At 49.0% G+C, this 19476-nt stretch overlaps 1 protein-coding gene across 8 annotated transcripts in view; it reads right to left on the bottom strand.

Annotated features, from left to right (window-relative positions):
- Nucleotides 1-19476, bottom strand: part of si:ch211-15d5.11 (nuclear receptor coactivator 7) — a 211452-nt gene that overhangs the window by 174649 nt on the left and 17327 nt on the right. Inside the window, exons 2-3 of one of the 8 annotated variants that reach the window (XM_038796508.1) lie at nt 16023-16097; nt 15020-15078 (exon numbers count right to left, since the gene is read on the bottom strand). The exons of 1 other annotated variant lie outside the window; for it this stretch is intronic. In XM_038796508.1, coding sequence (XP_038652436.1) covers nt 15020-15078; nt 16023-16097 — 134 coding nt within the window. Of the gene's footprint in view, nt 1-15019; nt 15079-16022; nt 16215-19476 lie in introns of those variants that run through there. 6 more of the 8 variants (XM_038796519.1, XM_038796544.1, XM_038796562.1 and 3 more) reach the window with 6 other exon arrangements.

The following is a 19476-nucleotide window of genomic DNA, read 5'->3' as shown; positions in this document are numbered from 1 at the left end:
GAAACATTTGGCCCACCCATCCCTTCCTCAGCCGAACCTGGTCCGCCACCTACAGGTGCATCTCCTGGAGCATAGCCACGTCCGCCTTCAGCCCCTTCAGGTGCATAAACACCCGGGCCCGTTTGACCGGCCCATTCAGCCCCCTCACATTCCAAGTTATCAGCCGGATCAGAGGACTCCCTGCCCCCCCTCCCCTGCCGACTAGCCATAACCCATCCCCTGCCCGCCCCAGGCCAGCACCCCCCGCTCGACCCGTTCCCCACAGCGGCAAACCCCCACCCCTGCCCCCCCTGCATCCTCCAGCTCCTTCCTGGCCATTTCATGATCACCATTTTTGAAATTAGTTTCCTGGCATTAGCCTGGGCTTCTTGATTACTAGTCCAGTGACATTATCACTACACCTGATTTCGCTGCTTGGCCTGGTGATGTTTTCTTTCAGGGACATACTGAATTCCTCGGTATGCCCCGCCCCATCTCCAACTCAGCCTGGGTCTGACTGAAATTAAGAATTCACCAAGAGAGAACCACAAGTGGTCACATGAATTGTGCATTCGCACTTCATGTCAGCACTTGAATGTATAAAATGTAGACTGACTCTTTAGTGCAGTACCAAGGAAGTACTGCATTCTCAGAGGTGTCATCTTTCAGACCGGATGCTAAAATAAGACGCTATCTGCTTTATGGGATAAAGGATCCTATGGCACCTTTTGACGAAGAGCAGAATGGGCGCGATCTACCGGCCACACTGCCCCTGATAAATAGTGCACCACGGCAGAACGTGGCCAGTAAATGATCGGAGACCCCACTCCTGGAATCTTACGCGATCTCGCGAGACGTCGCGATGTGAAGCCCGGCCATTGTGGGCAGGATCACTTTTTGGCAAATTTGCATATTAGAGCGAGACAGCTCCAGGGTCCCAGGTTCGATTCCCGGATTGGGTCACTGTCTGTGCAGAGTCTGCGCATTCTCCCCTTGTGTGTGTGGGTTTCCTCCGGGTGCTCCGGTTTCCTTCCACAGTCCAAAGATGTGCAGGTTAGGTGGATTGGCCATGCTAAATTGCCCTTAGTGTCCAAAAAATAAAGGTTAGGTGGGGTTACTGGGTTACGGGGATAGGTTGGAAGTGTAGGCTTAAGTGGGGTGCTCTTTCCAAGGGCCAGTAAAGACTCGATGGGCCGAATCGCCACCTTCTGCACTGTAAATTCTATCGCAGAAGAAAATAGACAGGTACTATTTTTGATCAGTGTACTGACCACAAAATGATCTCAAGGACAGTAAATTCAAGAAATGAAACACTGGAAAATAGTTTCACAAAGCTCAATTTAAAAAAATGTATTTTGATTTTTGGGAAATGGTTGAACCTATTCATTAAAAAAAAAATGTATTTTATTACAAACATATATCAAACAGGTTACAGCAAATAAACACCCCGGGAAACATACTTCCCAGCATCAACTATACAGTCTGTACAGATTTTGCCCCTTTTTCACCACCACCCCCCGCCCCGATGGACAGCCCCTCAAACACGGTCACAAACATCCCCCACCTTTGCCCAAAACCCCTGCAGAGCTCTTAACTCATACTTTATCTTCTGTAACCACAGGAAGTAATACAGGTCACCCAACTAAGCCGCTACCCCCGCTGGCGATGCCGGCCGCCACTCCAGCGAAATTCGGCGCCATGAAATCAGAGAGCAAAGGCCACGCCATTGGCCTTCCTCCTCTCCATGAGCTCCAACTTCTTTGAAACTCCAAATATCGTCACCTCCCCCTCCGCTATCCTGGCTAAGACTGCAAACACTCCCGCACAGAATCTTCCCAATTTTTGCAACCCCAAAATATGTGCACGTGATTCGCTGGCACCTGTCCACACCTCTCACACTCATTTGTTACTCCCTGAAAGAACCTACTCATTCTCACCCGAGTCATATATATGCACCCTGTGCACCACCTTAAACTGTATCAGGCTCAACCTTGCACAAGAGGAGGTCCCGTTTACCCTACGCAGTGCCACATTCCATACTCCCCAATTGATCTCCCCTCCCAACTCTGCTTCCTATTTATCCTTGATCTTCACCACCCGCTCGCCTCCCTGCTCCTCCAGCCACTTGTACAGATCCCCAATTCTTCCCTTCCACATCCGGGAGCAGCAGTCACTCCAGCCGGGTGTATCCCGGCAACCTAGGGAACCCCCTCTAGACCTTTTGTGCAAAGTCCCGAACCTGCAGATACCTGAACTCACTACCCCACCGCTGCATTGAACCACATTCATAAACCAATCCAGATGATATAAGTCATTGAATTGTCTTGTATTACGTTTAGGAAAAAGGGTATTACTTGAACATTCCTTTACAGTCTGTGAAATTCCTTTGTAATCCTCAAGCGATTGTGATCAGGAAGCACACACTGCTGTGTTGCTGATTTTGCGAATGTCAAGCATTGCTGAAGGTTAGCTGGTAAAGATTTGTTTACTCAAATTCTGAAGAGACAGTTCTGAAAACGCATTTTCAACTCTCCTCACTTAGCCTTGCCAATATAATGAGTCGTTTGTAAATACAGCACAAAGCGCTTGTTTGTGCAACGCAGACTCTTTTATTCACTTGGTTACATTGATATGGGCTGTATGCTTCTCTGTGCACTCATTTGGCCAAAACAAACAATAAATGCAGGTAAGATGCAGGTTCCTGCTTAGTATTCACATCTAACCTTTGAGTATTAAATCACAAACTAAATAATAAAATGTAAACAGTAGGGAGTACTTATAAGGCAGTAATCTAATCAAGAAGTTTGAATTGATATAAATGAAGTAGTTTATATGTGTAATTTGAATTATGAGATTAGATTACACTATTGAAATTGCTTCTCTGGGCTCAACTATACTTTTTATGTGTTTTCTTTCTTTACCCTGAGCACAATTAATTTACATGGTGACTCATGCTGAGATGTCACTCTACGCAGCCAGAGGTCCTTACGAGCCTCAGTAAAGGTGTCATTGGTCACGTGCCAACCTATGTGTCCGCAGGACATTCAATCATTGTTCCAATTTTATGGCGAATAAGTGGCGTGGGTGCCACCGCTGTTTGTCAGTCTAACATCCTCTCCCAATGCCTTACAGATATTGAATGCTATGGCAGGGATGGTGGATGCAGAGGGTGCCCTCGTGGTGCTGGTGCTATGCGATGCGGCCAGACGCTGGAGAAGGCCGCCGCAGCAGCTTCTGCAGATGCTCGAGGCAGTGGCCCATGTGCCGGACCCACCCCACACCGTGAGGATCGGCCGCCCATCAGGCCAGGGAGGGACCCAGAGGGGGAGTCCCACAATGGCCCAGGGTGTACAGGTGCCGTTTGCTATTCGAATAAATGAAGGACAGCGTTTGCCACAGGAGGCTCCACCTCAGCAAGGAGATGGCGCGACACCTGTGCCATGTCATCATGGACTTGGCATCACGTGCAGGAGGAGGACACCCGTTCCCGGTGGCCGTCAAGGTCACTGCAGCCCTGAATTTTTAAGCCATGTGATCATTCCAGGGCTTGAGCGGGGACCTGTGTGGCATCTCAAAGGCCACAGCCCATAGGTACATCCGCCAGGTCATGAATGCCCTGTATGCCCGGGCGGAAGACTACCCAGCAAGATGCCCGGGCAGCAGGTTTCTCTGGCATCGCTGGGATGCCCCAGGTCCAGGGGGTCATAGATGTCACGCATGTTGCCCTGCCCTCAGTGGGCCATCTGGGGGTGCCCTATATCAATCAAAAGGTGTTTCCTTTCCTGAACATACAACTAGTGTGCGACCACCAGATGAAGATAATGCTCGTGTGTGCCCGCTTCCCGGGGTGTGTGCACCACAGCTACATCCTGGGGCAGTCGGACATCCCTGCCCTCTTCGAGGAGCACCCCAGGATGGGCGGCTGGCTTTTGGGGATAAGGGATATCCGCTGAGGACCTGGCTAAAGATGCCAGTCCAGAGGCCGGAGACTGAAACGGAGATCCAGTACGAGGGCCATGCGGCCACCCGGGCTGTGATTGTGTGGTACATCGGACTCCTCACGATGCGGTTCCGATGCCTCAACCGCTCCAGTGGTGCCCTCCAGTATACCTCCTGGAGGGTCGGCCGCTTTGTTGTGGTCTGCTGTGTCCTCCACAACCTGTCACAGCAGCGGGTCGACGAGCTGGAGGCTGGTGACATGGAACATGTGGCCACCTCAGTGGAGGGTACGAGGATGAGGAGGACAAGAATGATGATGATTTGATTTGATTTATTATTGTCACATATATTAGCATCCAGTGAAAAGTATTGTTTCTTGCATGCTAAACAGACAACGCATACCGTACATAGGGAAGGAAGGAGATACTACAGAATGTAATGTTACAGTCATAACTAGGATGTAGAGAAAGGATCAACTTAGTACGAGGTAGGTCCATTTAAAAGTCTGATGGCAGTAGGGAAGAAGCTGTTCTTGAGCCGGTTGGTATGTGACTTCAAACTTTGGTATCTTTTTCCTGACGGAAGAAGGTGGAAGAGAGTATGTCCGGGGTGCGTGGGGTCCTTCATTATGCTGGTTGCCTTTCCGAGGCAGCAGGAATTATAAACAAAGCCAATGGATGGGAGACTGGTTTGCGTGATGCGTGATGGACTGGGCTACATTCACAACCTTTTGCAGTGTACAAGGAATATAGAAGGGAGCTGAGGACACAGCCTTGTGGGGCACCATTGTTGAGGATGATGATGGAGGAGGTGTTGTTGCCTATCTTTACTGATTGTGGTCTGTGGGTTAGGAAGTTCAGGATTCAGTCACAGAGAGAGCAGCCGAGGCCCAGGTCACGGAGTTTGGAGATGAGTTTTATAGGGAGAATAGTGTTGAAGGCTGAGCTGTAGTCAATAAATAGGAGCCTGACATAGGTGTCTTTGTTATCTTGGTGTTCCAGTGTTGAGTGCAAGGCCAGGGAGATGGCGTCTGCTGTGGACCTTTGCAGTGGTAGGCAAACTGTAGTGGATCAAGGCAATCTGGGAGACTGGAGTTGATTTGTGCCATGACTAACCTTTCGAAGCACTTCATAATGATGGATGTCAGAGCCACTGAACGATAGTCATTAAGCTGCTTGGCTTTTCTTTGATATAGGGCTGATGGTTGTCTTCTTGAAGCAGATAGGGACCTCAGATTGTTGTAAAGAGAGGTTGAAGATGTCTGCGAATACCCCCGCCAGCTGATTCCGCAAGGTCTGAGTGCTCATCCGGGTACCCCATCCGGGCCAGTGGCTTTCCGTGGGTTGACCTTCTAGAAGGCTGCTCTGACATCTGCAATGGTGACCTCAGATTCAAGTTCATCCGAGGCTTCCAGGGTGGAGGGCATGGTCTCGCTGATCTCTTGCTCAAAGCGGGCATAGAATGTGTTGAGTTCAACAGGGAGGGGTGCGTGGAGCCGGCGATTTTACATGCCTTCATCTTGTAGCCCGTTATGTCTTGCAGACCTTGCCATAGTTGGCGGGGGTCCGTGTGGCTAGCCTGGGACTCGAGCTTGGTCCGGGACTGGCATCTTTGATGGATTTCCTTAGATCATATCTGGCTTTCTTGTAGAGGTCAGGGTCGCCTGACTTAAACGCCTCAGACCTAGACTTCAGCAAGCAGTGGATATTCCTGTTCATCCACGGTTTCCGTTTGGGAAACACGCGGATTTGCTTCTTTGGCACACAGTCTTCTACACACTTACTAATGAAGTCAGTTACTGTAGTGGCATACTCATTCCGACTGGTCGCAAAGTTTTAAAATATTGACCAGTCCACTGACTCTGAGCAGTCCCATAGGCGATCATCCGATTCCTCAGACCAACATTGCACGACTTTCTTTGACGGATTCTCCCGCTTCAGTTTTTGCTTATAAACCGGGAGCTGGAGCACAGCCTTGTGGTCAGATTTGCCGAAGCGTGGGCGGGCGATAGAACGGTATGCATGTGTAATGTTTGATGAGGTGTTGGACCAGCAGGCGCTGGAGGACGTAGCCGAGGAGGAACCTGAGGCCCAGCCGAAAGCTGCAGGATAGGTGGCAGCGGTGAGGGTCTGGCAATCCTGGAGGGCCAGGGAAGCCCCCACACTGGCCCGCTTCACTGGGGACATGGCCTGGTCCATCATCGCATTCTTACCCACCCACCACTCCCATTTCCCACCCTCCCAGGGTATGTGTCACATACTCCAGGGTGCAGGGACTGTATCAGCACTGTCAGTGGGTCACTGTCGAGGGCAGGGGGATGGTGATAACCCGCAGAGAGCTGAGCGTGATGTTCCTCAATCTATGCCATAGTCTGACCCCTGCTTGTCTGCTGAGTGCTCGCTCACACTAATCAACTGCACGCGGCACTGTATTGCGGAAGAAAGTGACAGAGGCTTCCTACTGGCTGTGCACAAGGGTGTTTTTGTTCAATACAGGTCCCAACTCTCCCAACCCCCCAATTCCCATCCTCCACACCCCCCCTCACCCTGCAACTACCCCGTCCCCCCCTCCGGCGGTGCCCTCAGTGTACCTCGATGTGCTTGAACCTCCTAGCTCTACCACTACGTCTAGGTGTCTGCCCAGGATGCACACCAGAGGTGGATGCAGCCAGCTGCTTACCTCGTCCCTAGGTCTTCGAAGCCACTGGCCAGCATCCTCTGGGGGCACTGGGGCCAGAGGCCCCAGCTCACCTATCAATGGCACATGTTCAGCCGTGCAGCTGCTTCAAGCCCTGGCTGCCCCTGCATCATCTGGCTCTGCCAGCCCTGATGGTTCCCGAATGTCTGCACCAGGGTGTCGATGCCCTTGGCAATGCTCTTCAGTGTTTGGGACACACTCTTCAGCGCTTCGTCAACGTCATCCTTCTCCTCATACTGCAACTGGGACAAGCTCCGCAGCGCCTCGGCCATGCCCATGAGGACATGTCCTGAGGCCGTAGCCTTTGGAACTCCTCCAAGCTGCTATGGATCTGCGGTAGTAGCGCTGACATCTCCCTCTGAATGTCCCGGTCACTCCCTATCGTCTCCATCAGCTCCGGGTAATCCAGTTCCAGAGGCTCAGTATCAGGCTGGGACCCAGCTGGGTCTTAGGATCCAGTGAAATTTTCCATGAGGTTTTCGGATTGGTTGGGTCGGTTGATCCTGGGCATGTTTAGGGACTCGTTGACACGGGGCGTCCTCCCAGAGACACTGGGGCAGGCATCCGCCTCGCTGCTCCTGAAGAAGGGTCAGGACCCTGCAGAGTGTGGGTCTTATCATCCAAGCTCCCTGTTAAATGTAGATGCCAAGTTACAGGTCAAGGTATTGGCATTAAGGTTGAAGCCTTGCCTTCAGAGGTAGCAGGGGAAGATCCGATGGTTTTGTGAAGGGGCAGAAGTTGTGGTCGAACGTGTGTTGGTTGCTAAATATGGTGTTCACCCCTGCGGCCGGGCCAGTACCAGATATAATTGTATCATTGGTTGCGGAGAAGGAGTTTGACCGGTGGAGTGGGGTACCTTTTTAATAATAATAATCGCTTACTGTCACAAGTAGGCTTCAAATGAAATTACTGTGAAAAGCCCCTAGTCACCACATTCCGGCGCCTGTTCGGGGAGGCTGGTACGGGAATTGAACCCGCGCTGCTGGCATGGTTCTGCATTACAAGCCAGCTGTTTAGCCCACTGTGGTGTTGGAGAAATTTGGGTTTGGTCCTGCGTTTGTGTTGTGGGTACGGTTGCTGCATGCGGCCCTGTTTGCTAGTGTTTGCACTAAAACCATGAGCTCCAGATCATTTGGGTCGCAATGGGGTACAAGGCAGGAGTGTCTGTGTTTCCCTTGTTGTTTGCATTGGCAATTGAGCCATTGGCCATTGCTTTGAGGGCCTCAAGTGCATGGAATGGGATCATTAGAGGGGGGTCAAACATAGGATGTTGTTGTACGCTGACGATTTGCTGCTGTACATCAGGGACCTGGGGTCGCCATAGGGTGTTTGGCTGCACTTCAGTGCCTTCTCCGGTTATAGGTTGAACATGGGGAAGAGTGAATATATTGTTTTTGAAAAACATTTCCAATTAAGCGGCAATTTAGCATGACCAATCCACCTACCCTGCACATCTTTTGGGTTGTGGGGGTGAGACCCACACAGACACGCGGAGAATGTGCAAACTCCACACAGACAGTGACCCAGGGCCAGGATCGAACCCTAGTCCTCTGCGACATGAGGCAGCAGTGATAACCACTGTGCCACCCTTTGAAGGGTGAATATTTTATGGTTGGTGCACCAGGGAAAGGAGTCGAATTGCGGGGGTTGCCATTTCGGTTGGCGGAGACTAGCTTTCAGTACCTAGGGGTCCAGATGGCCGGGGATTGGGAGTGGCTTTGGAGGTTGAATTATACAATCTGGTGAGTAGAGTTAAGGCGGACTTGTAGAGGTGGGATGTTCACCCGTTATCATTGGCGGGATGGGTCCAATCGGTTAAGATGAACATCTTGCTGGGATTTTTATTTCTAATTCAGTGTCTACTGGTGTTTCTGCCCAAGTTGTTTGTCCGAAGGATCGGGCGGTTTATTTCCTATTTTACTTGGGCAGGTAAGGCCCTGAGGATTCGGAGGGTGGTGCTTCAGAGGAAGTGACAAGCAGGGGGATCAAGCATTTCCAAATTTGCTGGATTATTATTGGACGGCCAATGTGGAGACGGTGTTGGCGTGGTGCGGGGACCAGGAGCTCTCTGGGTTTCAACGGAGTCGGGGTCATGCAGAAAGGCAGGTTTGGGGGCATTGGAACAGAGCCACCTCCATTGGCACTGGCAAAGTACACAACGAATCCAGTGATGATGCCCACCCTAAAAATATGGAGGTGTAATGGCTTAGGCCAGGCCTTTGAGATTGGCCAATTAGAATACGAGTTCCCTGATTAGTGGCCCAATCGGGGAACTCTTTTATGTGTATATAAAGGGAGTATCAGATCCTCTGCACTCCTGGTATAGACAGCAGACTGAATGGGCATGGTTGTTCAGCTGCTGGGTTTGTAAATAAAAGTAATTCTGGTGTCGGGACTTCTGCCTCTGTGGACTTATTACAGTGGTGATGAGGAAAACGGAACAACCCAAAGAAACCTGTTCGTCAGCAGCTGCTGCATATTGAGGGTAAGCCACTGACAGGCAAAATCCTTTTATTCGGAAAGTTGAACTCTTTTGACCTTGCAGTGGAAGACTGGGCCCAATATGTAGATCGGATGAAGTACTTCTTTAGAGCAAACAATATAATTCCGGATGAAAAGCAACGGGTCATTTTGCTGACTGCATGTGGGCCAGCAGTCTTTGCCATTATGCGCAGTCTCACGAAAACTTTCCAGGAATTGACGGACTTAGTAAAAGAGTACTATGACCCTCAGCCACCTCTAATCCTGTGAAGGTTTTACTCAGCATTCCGAGTCACTGGGGAGTCAGTTGCAAAATTTTTAACAAGATTAAGGCGATTAGCAGAGGCTTGCGAATTTGGCCCGACGCTAAATGAGATGCTCCGAGACCATTTGTATGTGGAATAAATAATTTAGCAATACAGAAACTTCTGTTAGCAGAGCCGAGCTGGAATGCAAACAAACATTGAAGCTGGCTTTGTTCTGAGAAAAAGCAGCAAGCGGAGCGCATGAGTTATAGGGTACTCTGATGGAGGTAGACGCCCACACCAGTGAAACTGAGTTAAGGGACTACTGCTGGGGATAGGCAACTGCATAGCCACCCTCAGGAATGACTCAGATACTAAGTTAACCAGGCAGAAGCCCTCCCAAGCAAGGGAAATTAGGTCCAGACAGACGGCAGCCCCTGCAGCCCGGCAAAATATTGTAGTTGTTGCCAGAGATCGGAGCCAGAAAGGAGAAATAGAAACCCAAAACCATCATCGTGGAGAAGGTCATGGAGGCCAGGGTACAGGAAAATGCACACCCTAGAAGCCGCTCCTACCTCCGACGAGGAACAACTAAATTGTGTAACAATGGTGAAACCAAAACCCATTAAATTATCCATAAGGTTTAATGGATGTCCCACACTGATGGAAGTTGATACTGGAGCAGCCATATCAGTGATAGGGGAAACAGTATTTAATAAAATTCATACTGGACTCCAACCCTTATCCCTAACCAGGACATGGGCAAAACTGAGGCCGTACACGCCGTACACAGGGGAACCACTGAGAGCGTTGGGCACAATGAATGCAACTGTGGCTTATGGAGAGCAACTGGTTAGGCTGCCTTTAATGATAGTGAAAGGTGTGAGGCCAAGCTTATTGGGACAAAACTGGCTAAAAGAGATCCAGCTGGATTAGGTAAACATTTTCCAGCTGGAAAATGGTTGCCTGAGCGAACTCCTGTGCAGATACCCAGAGGTTTTCTGAGAAGGGCTCAGAACAATAAAGGGAGCAAAGGTGAAATTATACAGATCCAGAGGCAGTCCCAAAATTCTACAAGGCCTGACCAGTACCCTTCGCGTTAAGGCAAAAAGTCAATACGGAAATGAAAAATGAAATGAAATCGCTTATTGTCACGAGTAGACTTCAATGAAGTTACTGTGAAAAGCCCCTAGTCGCCACATTCCAGCGCCTGTTCGGGGAGGCTGTTACGGGAATCGAACCGTGCTGCTGGCCTGCTTGGTCTGCTTTCAAAGCCAGCGATTTAGCCCAGTGTGCTAAACAATTGGAGCATGTGGGAATAATAAAACCGGTCCAGTTTGTAGAGTGGGTGGCACCCGCGGTGCCTATCCTTAAGCCGGATGGCTCGGTCTGCCTTTGTGGAGATTTTAACAAACGATTAATCGCGACTCACAATTGAACAAATACCCAATCCCACAGATTGAGGATTTGTATGCAAAGCTGGCTAGAAGACTGTTATTCTCAAAGCTGGATACGAGCCACGCATATCTACAGCTGAAGCTGGACGAAGAGTCCCAGAAATTCTCAACGATAACCACCCTGAAGGGCCTTTTTCAGTACACAAGATTACCCTTCAGGGTATCGTCAGCTTGTACAATATTCCAGAGGACAATGGAGAATATATTGCAAGGGCTACCACAAGTCGGCATTTATCTGGACGACGTCCTCATTACAGGAAAAACAAAAGCAGTTCACGCCGCTCCAGCCTCTTTCTCGCCGCGCCAACCTGCGCATGCGCGGGGGACTTCTTTAGCGCGCCGGCCTCGACTCAACATGGCGTTGGTGTTCAGGGGCCGGCCATGCAGGGAAGTAGGCCCGGGGGGAGAGGGGAAAGAGGCTGGCCCGCCGATTGGTGGGCCCCGATCATAGGCCAGACCCCATCGGAGCCCCCCTTCCCCTCCACAGGCCGCCCCCCCGACCGTTCCCGCAGAGTTCCCGCCGGCAGCGACCAGGGGTGAACGGCGCCAGCGGGACTCTGTCGTATCTGAGCGGCTGCTCGGCCCATCCGGGCCGGAGAATCTGTGGCCCCGCCAATTCCAGCGGCCTGTGGTCGGCGCCGTGCCAAACCGCTGGCGTAAATGGCGCCGATTCTCCACGCCTTGGAGAATCGCACGCTGATGTCGGGGCGTCGTGACGCGGTTGCGGCGATTCTCCGGCCCAGCGCGGGGCTCGGAGAATCGTCCACATTATGTTGTATGTTTGTACAGGTTAAAAGCCTGGGTTAGCGTGTGCGTGACTCCTGCAGTGATCTTTTAATAAAATCCTGGTTCACAAGACCAGCAAACACTTTGGCTACAGAGGTGCAATTAAAGCATTGTAAAATTGCAATCATCATTCATTTCAACCATGCATATTGTTTATATAAAGTAGGGCAAATGGAACTGCGTTCAGACAAAGAAGGCTCTGTTCAGAGTAGATATTTAGTGACATTGGGCTAAATATATCTGGACGCGACGAAGCTGTTAAATCCTGCGAGCGGCTTCTCGCAGGATTTGAGACATTTGGACTCCATGTGAGAGCTAATGAGATTTTGCGACCTGGGCGAGATCAAGATTTGCATATTTAAATGAGCAGTTATGTTCAGTTAAATATGTCTGGTTCGGAGTCTCCCAAGGCCCGGGATCGAATGCCCGCGCCTGGGAGACTTCGCCGTAGTGCTGTTTAGCACTGGTCTGCACAAACGTGGACCAGGCGTAACTGCATGTGGGGGAGGGGGGGGGGCGGTCCTCTAAGGACATCGGAGATCCTGGGTGGTTGGGCTCTGGGCAGGGTGGTACTCTGGCACTCCCACTGCCACCTGGACACCCTGGCAGTGCTGCCCTAGCACTAGGAAAAACTAGGAATGGCACTGGGAGGGGTGCCAAGCTGGCAGTGCCTAGGTGCCCACGTGCCAGGATGGCATTGCTAGGCATCGGGGATGCCCTGCCCTAATGAGGTGGAGTGAAATGGGGGCTTGAGGAGCCCCTAATAAGTAAGTTGGTGTGTTGAGGGGGTTTTGGAGGGTCGGGAGATCGGGGCGGCATTTAAAAATGGCTCCCTGATTATTTTCTTGCACTGACGAGGTCAAATGAAGGTAAGTGCAGCATTGTTGGGGCGTTGCTGAGGTCAAAACAAGAGAAGAGTTCCGTTTGATAGTGGGTTCATTCTCGGTACTGTAGGCGCCGAGAAACACCTAGCTAAATACACCCATTGTATTTGGTTTCAGTAAGGTGATACAGGTTTTTTTTGTTTTGTAAATTTAGAGTACCCAATTATTTTTTTTCCAATTAAGGGGCAATTTAGTGTGGCCAATTCACATACCCTACAAATCTTCTTGGGTTGTGAGGGTGAGACCCACGCAGACACAGGTAGAATATGCAAACTCGACACAGTGACCCAGAGCTGGGTTCTCGGCGCCGTGAGACAGCAGTGCTAACCACTGCACCACCGTGCTGCCCCATAAGATTATATAGTTAATGGGAGGAGCCTCTTTTTCTTCCACCGCCGCCACGGCCTCCACCATGGCGGAGGCGGAAGAGAATCCCCCAGCGTGCTGCGGGACCGACAAAAAAAACGGGCGGCCACTCGGCACATTGCGGGTCGGAGAATCGCTGGGGGGCCGCTGCCAAATTCCTGCCCCCGCCAAATCTCCGGCGCCGGAGAATTCGGCAGCCGATGGGGGGGGCGGGATTCCCACTGTCCCCCGGCGATTCTCCGACCCAGCGGGGGATCGGAGAATCCCACCCCATATTCCTATTTGTGTGTGGAATCACTCCTGAAGTGAAGCATCCTTTCCTTACAAATAAAATAAAATATTGGGATTTCAGTCCAGCCTCCTAGCAACTGTTGGGGTCCAGTCCAGGATCGCACTACTACCATCTTTCCCCTTGACAAGAACAAGCTTTCCAAATGAGTGGACATATCCAAGAAGCAAGTGACACTGACATCGCTTGTGGAATGTTAGTATGCGGTTGGCATTACCATCTCCACTCTCTCAGAAGAGAATCTTCAAGCCATGTTTGACACCTTAGCGGAAGCTTACCGAAGAATCAGTCTCAGCCTCAACAAGACACAAATACTTTACTAACCTGCCCCAGGGCAAGATCCAGTCTCTCCCTCTCTCAAGATCAACGGAGAAGCCCCATCAAACGTGGAACAGTTCCTCTAACTGGGGAGCCACCTTCATCTGAGGCTGATATCAATGCAGAGATCCAGAATCCTATCAATCCACAATTGTCTCCTTCTGACACCTAAGGACGAGTCTTTGACAACTGCAACATCCGTGCTAACACCAGTACCCTCGTGTACAAGGCAGTCATCCTCCCAATTCTGCTGTACGGCTTAATAATGGCATCAGCTGGGAGAAAAGGCTTACTAACATCAGGGTCTTTGAAGGGGTCATGGGCCGGCCATGTGCTTACGATGTCAGAGTCCTGACTGCCAAAGCAAATCTTCTTCACCCAGCTCAAGGAAGGCTCCCAAACAAGAGTTCGACAAAGGAAGCTCTTTAAAAACAGCCTGAAGACTTACCTCATAAAATGCAACACAGAAGTCAACGCCTGGGAGACCCTTGCTCAGAAGAGACCTAATTAGAGGAACCTATTGATTGAAGGGACACAATTCTTCAATGACACTCTACAGCAAGAGTAGGCCCAGAAAAACAGTCTGAGAAAGGAATACCAGTGATCTATAGTCCAAGGACCCATCCCACCTCCTGGAAACCCCTGCCAAGTGTGCGGTCGAAGATGCAATTCTAAGATCGGGCTCATCAGCCATGCAAGAACCCACAGAACCCATGACCAGAAACACCGAGTTTTTTAGGTGGACAATCATACTCATTAGCGAGTAATCGCCAAAGAAGAAAAAGAATGTAATAACTGTCTGCTTTCTTTACAATTATAGTGGTATCTTATCCTTGATAATGTTAAACAGGTAAACTGAAATAGAAATGACAGTCATATAAGTGCTCCAAGATAAATTTTTGAATAAGTTTTTTTTAAATTAAAAAAATAAATAGATTTAGTGACCAATTAATTTTTCTTTCCAATTAAGGGGCAATTTAGTGTGGCCAATCCACCTACCCTGCACATTTTTGGGTTGTGGGGGTGTAACCCAAGCAAACACGGGAAGAATGTGCAAACTCCACACAGACAGTGACTCAGAGCCAGGATCGAACCTGGGACCTCGGATTCGTGAGGCAGCAGTGCTAATTACTGCGCCACCGTGGTGCCCTTGAATAAGTTGAGGTAGAGTTTCCGCTTTGGGCACAATTCAGTGATTCTGGTGCAATTCTGCACAAAATAGCACACATTTTCAGAAACATATTTCTTTATTCAGTATTCTGCTCAAATACATTTATGTGTTGTCGAACACAAAATCTGCGCAACTGTGAGCATTTTGAAACATGATTTATTTTTAAAACATCTAACTTTGAAGTATTTTCCTTGATATTCAGAAGAGTACTAAATCAGTACAGTTTGATTAGTGCGGCCAAAAATGGGTTAATCTAAAAAAAGGTAAGCAGTTTAAAACACAGTGTCAATCTACTAACTCGATTTAAGATTGTTGATGATAATGTTTAAAATATATCTAACGTTTTCTAGTAACTAGTGAGTTCCTCAGTAAATAAAAAAAGACATTCAAAATCTTTCAAAACATACCTATTACAGTCCTTCCATCCAAGAGATACAGTTTAATTTTGGAGAGTCTCCTCAAAGGCCTGCAAACAAGTTCAATATGTCGCCAATATTTTTTAAACTACCACAAAAGATTGCAGAAACTCAAGTTCTGCTGAACACAAATAGATCTTCAAATTTCACAATCTTTTGGACGATTGTGTTCCTTGCTGTACCTTCCTGTCTAGTCCTTTGTATTGCTAGAGAATCCCTCCTTCAGAAGAGTTATTAAACGGTGATGATATCTGCCTGTCTTAAAGCATATAAAAGATTGTGTGGCACAGTCATGATGGTACTGGACTCACAGAGAGAGAGAGTAAATGAGGAAAATAATTTCAATAAATCTAATAATTAATGGGCAGGGACCAGAAACTGACCAGGAAAGCTGCTGGATTATTGTAAAAATCCAACTGATTCACTAATGTCCTTCAGGGAATGGAGCCTACCAGCCCTGCCTGGTCTGACCTACATGTGATTTTACTCTCAAATTATATGGGTGGCTCACAGGGCAATCAGGGATGGACAATGAATACTGCCTTGTCAGCATTTCCACAAATAAAAACAAATTTGAAGTAGAGCAAGTCTTTGTGAGATACTGTTGTGTGAGAATAGTTGCCATCTTTGACAACGTTACAGTTCAAAATAATTCACAGTAAGTACTTTGGGATGCTTCTAAGAACTATGATATAGTGTGCTACATGAATGCAAGACTCTATTCATTTCATAACATGTATTTTCTTTTCATTTAGAATCGTTACTTATGGAATTAACAAATGCTTAGTCCAGTGAACATCAACTCTACTGAAACATTTAAATGGCAGAGTTACCAATTCTTTTTCAGCTGAGTACCTACAGAAACTGAATTTGATGCTAAAATTGTTAGCCTGCATCCTTGAGATGTTGCAGCAAGTCAAATGGACTTTCTTGCCATTCCATTGACAATTTATCAGAGTTCTAATGTCTTACTTTGATAAAGTTTACTACCTACCTTGTCTTCACATCAGAAAAATAATCTTGCCGTTTCTCCTTCCTCTGCTCATTGAGATCCATGGTTATGTTGATACTACAGAGCCACAAAGTTTGTTTATTTCAGACATTAGAATGTTTCACTTCTGTCTTTAGTAGAACACTTCCTGATAGCCATGTGACTGTACTAAGCTCTGCATAACTGAAAGGCGAACTATGTCATACAGGAAAACAAAAAGATATTAATTAAAAAATAACCGTTGACTGTCCAAAAAGAACATTTTGACCAATTCTAACACCATAAAAGTGAATTTGGTTTTGAGTTAGCAAAAACTGGGCCTGTTATGTCTATTATTCTGATAATAATTGAAAATTAATTGCAGTCGAATTTCCAAATATGTGGAGTGACGTTAACAAGTCATTTGGTCAATATTTCCATACTATTTTGTCAAATTGAGCCCAAGGGCAATGAGGGTTGTACAATAAATGCTGACCCTGCCAGTGATGTCCACATCACCAATCAGGAAGTGGTGAGATCAGCAGCCGGCGTTCCCCCGAAATCAAGACCCCAAAGACAGAAAGCCTGCCTGCCAAGACCTGCCGGCTAATCAGAGGCCAGCATCTCTTGTGCTCAGCAGTACCATTGGGAAAGCCATGGCTGCTGGTGGAAGGACATGTACCAAGATTGCAGAGTACCCCAGGTCCGCCTGCAGCTGGGTTAACACCAGTGTCGGCCAAATAAGGTCCATAAGTTGCCATTAATTGGCCACTTAAGGTCCTTCATTGATGGTGGTGGGGTGGTGCTGATCATGGGCCTTCCCATTCGTATCTAGTGGCCCTGTGGCACACCAAGAGACACACATTCTGACTGAGCTGCTGCAGCACCATTCTCAAAGGTCAGTTCAAATGTTACGTGCATTACTCTAAATAATACATTATTTCGAGATTTAAGGTTAACAGGGATTGTTAAGAAAGAATCTGCAAAATCGGGTGAGCTTGAGGTACTTTAGATTGTCCTGGGGGATGAGGCAGGGATGCCCACTCTCCCTATTGCTTTTCATCTTCACGATAGAGCCACTGGCAATGGCGCTTAAGAGCGCCTAGGGGTTGGAAAGGGATTGCTTGGGGGGTGGGGGTGAGGGGGGGGGGGGGGGGGTTGCTGGGCTAGCTGGCGCAGGGGTGGGAGTAATAGCACAAGTTGAATTTAGCTCGGTTGGTGGAGCAAATGAAGGGCGAATTTAAAAGGTGGGATGTGCTTCCATTGTCATTGGCGGTGCGGGTGCAGTTCATAAAGATGACTGTGCTCCAGAGGTTTCTATTTGTATTCTAGAACTCGTTGATACCAGGATTCGTATGGGTGGGGAAGGACCCTCGATTAAAGAAGATGCTGCTGGAGCAGGGGCGAGGGTGGGGGGGGAGTTTTGGCCTTTCCAAATTTAATGAATTATTATTGGGCGGCGAATATAGCCATGGAAAGGAAGTGGGTAGGTGGGGGAGGGGTTGGTTAGGGAGCAGTTGGAGTCTGCCTCGTGTATGGGTTCTAGTTTGGGAGCACTGTCGATGGCGCCTCTACTGTTCTCGCCGGCCAGATACTCCACAAGTCCGGTAGCAGTGGCAGCCCCGAGGGTATGGTGACAGCGCTTGAGGCTCAAAGGGGCCTCACTTTGGTCTCCGATTTGCAGAAATCATAGGTTTTCTCTGGGGGGACTGGACGGGGTGGGTTTCTGGGTTGGCGGTGGGAGGAGGGATCTAACGGTTTGGGGATTTATTTGTGGGGGGCAGCGTCCTGAACTTGGAAGGACTGATGGGCGAGTATGAGTTGCCCAGTGGAAACGGGTTCCGATACTTACAGATGCGGAACTATGTGAGAAAACAGTTGCCGTCCTTTCCTGATCTGCTGCCCCCCCCCGGTTGTAGCGCAAGGTGCTGTTGAGAACAGAGGTTGGAGAGGACAGGGTATCAGAGGTTTATAAGGAATTGATGCACTGGGAGGGCGCCCCAATAGGAGTAGTTAAGCGAAAATGGGAATAGGAGCTGGAGGGCGAGCTGGAGGCTGGGTTATGGGAGGAAGCTTTGAGGAGGGTGAATGAGTCCTCTTCGTGTGCCAGGCTGAGTCTCATTCAATTTAAGGTAGTCCATAGGGCGCATATGACGTTGGCTAGAATGAGTAGGTTCTTTAAGGGGGTGGAGGATAAGTGTGGGTGTTGTGCGGGAGGGGGCCCCGCAAATCATGTTCATAAGTTTTGGGCCTGCCCGAAGTTGGAAGGGATTTTGGCAGGGGTTCACTGACGTGATGTCAGAATTGGCAGTGTTTGGAGTGTCGGAAGGCCTGGGGGTCCAGGGGGTGAGAGAGGCCTTTGCCTCCCTGGTAGCCCAGAGACAGGTCCTGTTGGAGTAGAAGGACTCGGAGCCTTGGAAACCGGGGGTTTCAGTGAGTGACATCATGGATTTCCTCAGGTTGGATAAAATTTAGGGCAGCACGGTGGCCTAGTGGTTGGCATAGCTGCTTCACGGCTCTGAGGTCCGAGGTTCGATCCCGGCTCTGGGTCACTGACCGTGTGGAGTTTGCACATTCTCCCCGTGTCTGCGTGGGTTTCACCCCCACAACCCAAAAATGTGCAGGGTCGGTAGTTTGGCCATGCTAAATTGCCCATTAATTGGAAAAAATAATTGGGTAATCTAAATTTATTAAAAAAACAGGTTGGATAAAATTTAATTTGTTGTAAGATGGTCGATGGAAGTATTCGCCCGGAGATGGGAACCGTTCATTGACTTTTTCAAGGACAGTTAAGTCAGCAGGGATAAAAGGGCAGCACGGTGCCGAGGACTCGGGTTTGATCCCGGCTCTGGGTCACTGTCCGTGTGGAGTTTTCACATTCTCCCCATGTTTGCGTGGGTTTCGCCCCCATAACCAAAAATGTGCAAGCTAGGTGGATTGGCCACGCTAAATTGCCCCTTAATTGGAAAAAAAAAATGAATTGGTGAGGGGTGTTAGGGTTACCAAGAAAAAGTGGTGGCAGCACGGTGGCACTGTGGTTAGCACTGGTACCTCATGGCGCCGTGGTCCCAGGTTTGATCCCGGCTCTGGATCACTGTCCGTGTGGGGTTTGCACATTCTCCCTGTGATTGCGTGGGTTTCGCCCCCACAACCGGAAGATGTGCAAGGTTAGGTGGATTCGCCACGTTAAATTGCCCCTTAATTGGAAAAAATGAATTGGGTACTCCAAATTTATTTAAAAAAAACAAAAGTGGAGGCAGAGAGGGTGGGAGGCGTGGGGGGTATGGTAGGAAGGGTGGGCAGCGGTTGTTGATTACTCATTGAGTTACGATGTGACCTCCCGTTTGTTACCTTTTGGTTATCTTTTTGTTCTTGATTGTGGTTGTGTTTGGTATTTATTTATTTAAATTTAGAGAACCCAATTCATTTTTTCCAATTAACGGGCAATTTTGCGTGGCCAATCCACCTAGCTTGCACA

This window comes from Scyliorhinus canicula, chromosome 1 (genome assembly GCF_902713615.1).
Source record: "Scyliorhinus canicula chromosome 1, sScyCan1.1, whole genome shotgun sequence".
NCBI classification, from domain to species: domain Eukaryota; kingdom Metazoa; phylum Chordata; class Chondrichthyes; order Carcharhiniformes; family Scyliorhinidae; genus Scyliorhinus; species Scyliorhinus canicula.
The sequence above is the reverse complement of the archived record's forward strand: the minus strand, read 5'-3'. Positions and strand labels throughout refer to the sequence as shown.